The 6,755-nt window shown below is 32.9% G+C and overlaps 1 protein-coding gene across 2 annotated transcripts; it reads right to left on the bottom strand.

Moving 5' to 3' along the window:
- Window positions 1–2,034: 2,034 nt before the first annotated feature.
- On the bottom strand, window positions 2,035–5,819 carry LOC109807208 (protein COBRA). Of its 2 annotated transcripts, XM_083075559.1 has the most exons (6): window positions 5,569–5,819; window positions 4,846–4,925; window positions 4,083–4,539; window positions 3,520–3,676; window positions 3,060–3,337; window positions 2,035–2,728 (listed from the first exon to the last, which is right to left on the bottom strand). In XM_083075559.1, exons 1-6 carry the CDS (start codon window positions 5,672–5,674, stop codon window positions 2,442–2,444), a joined length of 1,365 nt encoding a protein of 454 aa, XP_082931685.1. In that variant the 5' UTR covers window positions 5,675–5,819; the 3' UTR covers window positions 2,035–2,441. The 2 variants fall into 2 exon arrangements, with proteins under 2 accessions (XP_082931685.1, XP_082931686.1); XM_083075560.1 differs by lacking the exon at window positions 4,846–4,925 and having other exon boundaries at window positions 5,569–5,709.
- Between the last annotated feature and the right edge of the window lie 936 nt (window positions 5,820–6,755).

Here is a 6,755-nt window from a genome sequence, read left to right as displayed (position 1 = left end):
ACCTAAGGAATTAGGGTAAACTAATTTAAGGAAATTGAAGGTAATTTTATTAACAAGAAGGAATTTAAAAGAAAAAGGATTACCTTAAAGGGTAAATTGAGGAGATTTCAATGCTTAATTGTTTTAGTTCATTAAGCTTTCAACAAATATTTCACTTGCTTCCTTTATCCTTTTATTTAAATTAGAAATCTAAAAATTCTTATTTTTCTTAATTCATTTTTTTGAAAGGTTATTTTTCTTAGTTTTTAAATTAAAAGAATATATGATTGATTAATCAACTCTTATATATTAAATATGAATTACTATTTTATGCGAGAACGTTTTTGAAATCTATTTTTCAATGATAGCATTTTTAGAAATTCATATAACTTCTTATTTAATTAAAAAATTACTTCATATTTATTTGAGAATTAAATTTTAAATTTTAAAATAAATAATCAATAATTAAAAATAATTTTATGTCACAATATCAATTATTTATCTTAAATTTAAAATATTTTATATATTTAAAAATATTTTTTAAATAAAATTTAAATATAATTTATATATTTAAATATAATATATTTTTTATATATAATTTATTATAAATTTTAATTATATATAATAACCATTTAACTTATGAAATGCACGTACTAAAATATTAGGTACTATTAAATCACAATCCTCGTGGATATGATATTTTTCTCATTACTTTTTATTGCTTGTACAACCAATACACTTGTTGCGATTTTCATTCTATGGTTCTGAAGAGATGGGTTGGACCAATGGGGAGAAGCCCTAATGAATACTTTTTGTATGGAAAATGGATTAACCTAAAGTCATTGAAGGATGATGTCATCAACATGGATGACTACTTTTCTTACACTCGATGGACCAAATACACGAGTTGCCAAAATGACTGATTCCATGCACCCTCCACTGCTTTTGGGGTGAATAATGAGGAGAAGGATGGAACCTTAGTAGGGATGGTTGAAGGGAAGCCAATCATCATGTCTAGTGATTGTGGGAGTCATAGACTAAAGGGAGGAAGGGCAGAAGTTCATTGAAGGATGGGAGAACACCATTACTCTTGGAACAATTGATTTGGCACTCTACGACCAAAGGGGAAAGCTTGGTCTAACCCCAAAGAATACAAGTTAATGTACAACTCCAACATGAAATTGGTGCATAGAGTTCTTCACAACATCTTCCACATCTTTATTCCATATAGGGGATTGAAGGACCATATGTTTTCAAAAGACAGATTTTAACTATACATGATGCTGGTAGGATATATAAAAGACTAGTATACCTGACTTGATTCTTGCTCATTGGGTGTTTGCCCAAAGTTTTGAGACATCCCAAAGGGACAACATGAACCAATAATCCTTTATGATATGCTGTTTTCGTAAATCTTAAGGGATCTTGAGTTTAATGTTGCAGACTTCTGCCTAAGCTAGCTAGAACAAAAATCAATCTATCAATCTTGAAGAAGATGGGGGTTACTAAATTCTTTCTTGGTAACGTTGCCAAAAGTCCAGAAGACTTTAAGGAGGAACATGTAGATGCATGATGTGGTTGTTATTGTTTTCAAGTTGGACTGTTTGTTATTTCTTCTATTAACCCTTCTGCCCTAGCATCATATATTGCACCACCTTTTAGACCTCAACCGAACCCTCTACAAAAGAGCTAACAAGGGATTTGGTGCCGAAAACATCAGAAGGGATGATATTAAATTGAAGCCCACAATATTATGAACAATGATGGAAACTCGACTCACTTACGTAACAATTCTAAAGTTCATTGATAAAAATACACTATTAGAGTGATTGTAAGTCTTGGAAATCCTATTTTATTCACCCCAAGATTTGTAATGTACTTTGTTATCATGAGTTTAAAAGGAGTTTGAGTTTAAAAACGAGTTTGTAAAGCATGCACTATACAATTACAATAAATAGGGTTGATCTAATGGTGAAAAATATTTAAGGATTAAGTTCGATTCTTGTTGAACGGCCATCCGTCTGGTGTTGGAATAGCCGGAATGAGCATATGTAATTGATGAAATAAAATATATATATAAATAAATACAAACTCTATAAAGGAGTAGTGGGTGCTAACTAAAGTTTATGCTTGAATTCATCACAAAGCTAAGAGATCAATTGTCTATTCTAGAAGGGGGAAAAAAAAGAAAAAAAAGTGATGATTCAAGCAACTTTAGATAATTTTACAATGCAAAAGCTACAAAAAATGCACGCATAAGTACGTGGCAGTAAAAATCTACCCCCCTATGTTAAATAACTGGATAGAATTCTTATGGCAAGCATGTATGCACCAGTGTTCTTTGCATATTATGAATCATGTGGATGCTTTCAGCTTTAACAATCTGGTGCAGATGACTTGACTCCAAAAGCGTAGATAACCCGTTTATGTTTCCACTTTCCACATATATTATTCTTCAATGGTTAAGTCAATAAGATTACCACACAAGCTAAAGTACCCAGCACTATACTTAGTAAAGAGATAACTATTTTTGAACTTGCATTTGGCAGCCACGGGTAGGCATCTGGAGGAGGCATTACACAGTTATCTCCATTGAAATAAATTCTTCGTGGGAAAGCCCATCCCTTATCAAATGTAAAGGTTGATTTGTCCTTTCGGAATAAGAGCTCAGACTGCACATTCCCAACGGGTCCTGCTGAACTAAGTAAATCATTATAGAACTTGACTCCCCACAGCATACCAGTATCATCTGCAAAACCAGATCCCAAAACAATATATAAGAATTGGAATATTTTGTTCACAAGTTTGGGTCTGTTTGGACAAACTTCTCTAAAAGTACTTATAAGAGAAGAAAATAGGAAGGGAATATGAAATAAGTTTTTTCATAAACTAAAATAAGTTTTTGAAAAAACCAATATGAGAGTTTCTACAAATTAACATGTACATAAGTTAGTTTTAGTTTATGAAAAAACTAATTTCATTTTTCCTTTCTATTTGCTTTTCTTTTAAGTGCTTTTGGGAAAATTTATCCAACCAGACCATCTAGGACTAAATCATATGATATGCAAGATAGAACTTACTTAAGCCCACATAAGGAGTTAGTGGCTTGTAATTAAAGCTGAAAACCTGGGTTACATTATCAAAGTTTGGGTGCTGCACAACAAGGTTCCATTGTGAATAGTTCATTCTGTAGTTGAAATTTGTGATTGTGATCTTGATCCTCCAGTACTCCTTATATTGAAGCTTCACATGCCAATGAACTCGAATAGGACACATGTGGCTGGTGCACCGGACCAAAGGTGTGTTTATAGCTTTGCCTGGTGGTGACACAACTGAAGCCAAGTGTGGGGAATTGGGACTGTAAGAAAAATTAAAAAAAAAAATATATCAGAGGACAGTTTCATAGATATACAAAATGATATCAAGGGGTCTAGTTCAGTTGGTTGAGTAAGATATGTGAGTTGTTGTAAATTCTATTGGAATAAATTTCAATCCCCACAAATAGAAACAAGTATATAGAATGAAAAATTAAGGACTTACTCTACACAGCTGCCAGGATCTGTTTTATTTTGGCAACCACAGGTGCAGGTAGGGCAGTTTACTATTGTGCTGTTATAGAAGGATGAGAGGGAAACGCAGCAAGTTGGTGTCTTCTGAGCCAGGAATTGAGAATACGTACAGGTAACATTCCAGGTCACTGCCAAAAAATATGCAGATTGAGCTAAACCGAATTGAGAAACGAAAACTTGGTTTTCATACTAAAAGTTTTTCTCAACAATGTATAAAGCATACACAATTATTTCTAGTTACTTCACAACTTATTATTTGTTTGATGAAAGCTAACAACTCTGTCTCATCAATAAAGGTAAATACTGCTATCAAGGAAAATTGGAAAGAAATTGATAGAACAGCAACCATTACTCCTATAACTACAAAAATAACCAGATAAAAAAGTCACTTCAATTTTGTAAGAGGTACATTCATGCAGAAACAGCTAACAAGTACATATCTTATATCTAGAACAGGTTTTTTCAGCAAAGTTTAGAAAGAAACAGGTAAATATATGTAAGATTCCCAGTCAATGCATTTTGCAAGTAACTTACTCAATGCCTGAGTGGTTCTCCTCTTGTCTTTGGTAATAAATTTAGTTGGCTTCACAATCTTTGCAGGGCCACAGGTATAACCAGGACCTGGTGCTTTCAGGGTGAAATTTTTTGGCAGTTTGACTGTTTTGTTAGTTGTTCCTGCTGAACCAACACTAAGTTGAAATGAACTAATTGCATTTTCAGGGTCCTGGGCCCATGAACTCAAGACTCCCCCTGTGCAACAATTCGCAATCTGCTGGTTGTAAGGAGTTCCAGGCAGTAAATCCACTACGGTTGGATCCTTCTTACAACAGTGTGGAATGTTCCCTTTGAACCTTGAACAGTCCCCTTGCTCTGTGGTTTGGCCTCCCATTACATTCCAAATTACTTCCTTTTTGGCCCATGTCCACCCTAGTATCCATCCAGGAGACTGGATATGACGATACTGTTGAAAGTTGTACATTGTTACAACAGCCTGTATAATCAAGAAGGACTTAATATGTCAAACAACAGACTAATATAAAGGCTTGTTTGGATAAACTTTCCAATAAACACTTCTAGGAGAGAAAAATGAAAAAGAAAATTGAAATAATTTTTTTTATAAGTTAAAACTAACTTATGCATAAGTTAAAGATAAAATTTTGAAGAAGCTAACACGAAAGAACTTCTAAAAATTAGCTCTTATATCTTACTCTAAAATGCTTTTCAGGTGAAATATTAAAACTTCCAATATAGCGTCTTCCTAGTACTTTAGCTCATTAAGAAAGTAGTGATCTCTTACAACATAGCCGTCTGGAGTCCAATTTATGATATCCCATTTGATTGTAATATTGCCAGTTGGATCAAGTGCATCATAGGCTTCTGTATATGAACAACCATGAAAAATTGAAAACTTTAAATTCTCAGTTAAGTATACTTAAAGCAAACAATTTTACATATCAAAGCTCATTATATATCGCTGGATTGTTTCTCAAGTGGAGATTAGAGAAGCCCCCAAAAATGTAATTTGTATCCATGCCTATGGTAACATCACACTTTCTTCAAGCTAGAAAAGAAATAGATAGGTACTTTTGCCTTTTCATTTTTCCCCTCTTCATTCAAAACATATTTATTATGTCACATCCACATCCACATATAACATTAATTTTTAAAAAGAGCGTGAATGGGTTTGTCTATAGTTCTACAAAGAGAGCTAGTAGACAACAATACCCGACATGGTAAGCATTTAACCAATAAAAAACAAATTGCATGGCAAATATCAGCTTCAGCAATCTATAAGAACCTAAAAAAACACTGAAAACGGTCGAGAAAATCCCGAAGTCCCAAAAAATAAAAACTAGTTAAACTATTTGCTTATTTTGCACCTTTTTGTTTTAGTAAAAATGGGAATGCCCTTGAATGTGTATGAAAACTCTAATAGAGTATATTAACAGTAAAGTCTGAAAATATTTTCAAGAAGTAAAGTTGATATCCAAGGACAAGTGAGAATGAAAGGAAGCAGTACCCGTAGAAGTGAATGTAGTGCACAAGAGCAGTGACAACAATAAAATCACCATGAAGCCACCCCGAGGAACAACAGATCCAGAGGTTGATAACCACAGAGAATCCATTTCTTCCTTCACAGATTTGCTTTCACAATGTAAATGTAGCTAGCACTTAAGATAGGCACCACCACTTGACAAGGTTAAGGGTTTGAACTGAAACTATCTCTTATTATGAAACACACTTTACTTGCCAAATATCAATGATACCCTTGTCTGGTGAGTGACATTATCAGATTTTCTATGTTTCCAAAATAAAATTACCAAACAGTTCAGCTTTTTGAGTGCTGTTATTATTATTATTTGCAAGGCTAATGTTATAGTTATACAAGTACTTTATTTTTTGTCATGTATATTCTAAAACTAATAATTAAAAATTAGTATGTATTGACGGACATGACATAACTTCTGCGGTATAAAAATACTTCTACACATGTTTGATTTGGAAAATATGATTTTTTTAATTTTAATAAAAATATTAATATGTCTTTAGTCTCTCAATAAAACAAAAAAAAAGTACTTAATTTTCAGAATATTTTGTTTTTATTTCATTTTCATACGAATGTTGCAGAATGCAGAGGAATGTAAGGGATGTAATGTGCAGATAAGATGATTTATTTAATTCTAATGGAAAGTCATGTTGCAAAGGGAAATAGATCCCCCGACTTTGGAGGGGAAAAGTTAGGGTAATTTTACACATTTAAATCATTGGATTTGTAATAGTAGATCAGATCGTGACACGTGTACATTTAAGTTAAAATATATTTTGTACACGTGTCACAATCTGATCTATTATTACAAATCCAACGATTGAGATGTGTTAAGTTACCATAACTTTGATATCTCAAAGTCAGAGGATCCGGATCCGTTGCAAAGTGCAAACTCCTTTGTCCTAGTGATTTTTTTTAAATTGGTTAGGGACAATATCGGAAGAATGAAACATAAAGAAATGGCATGAACACGTGATGTGAAAGGAAGACAATGAACAGCGTGTGCCTCGACAACACTAAGGTTCTCTCTATCTTGGTCGGTCTAAGGGATGTTTGCCGCGTCTAACCAAGTTTTGTCTAAAAGCCTCAAACCAAATTAATTATTTACGCAACTAGTAACTATTTATTATATTTGTATTGAATATATATATATATTTTTT

This window comes from Cajanus cajan, chromosome 5 (genome assembly GCF_000230855.2).
Source record: "Cajanus cajan strain Asha chromosome 5, NIPB_CcT2T_4, whole genome shotgun sequence".
NCBI lineage: Eukaryota > Viridiplantae > Streptophyta > Magnoliopsida > Fabales > Fabaceae > Cajanus > Cajanus cajan.
Note: the sequence above shows the minus strand (reverse complement) of the source record. Positions and strands in the feature narration are given on the sequence as shown.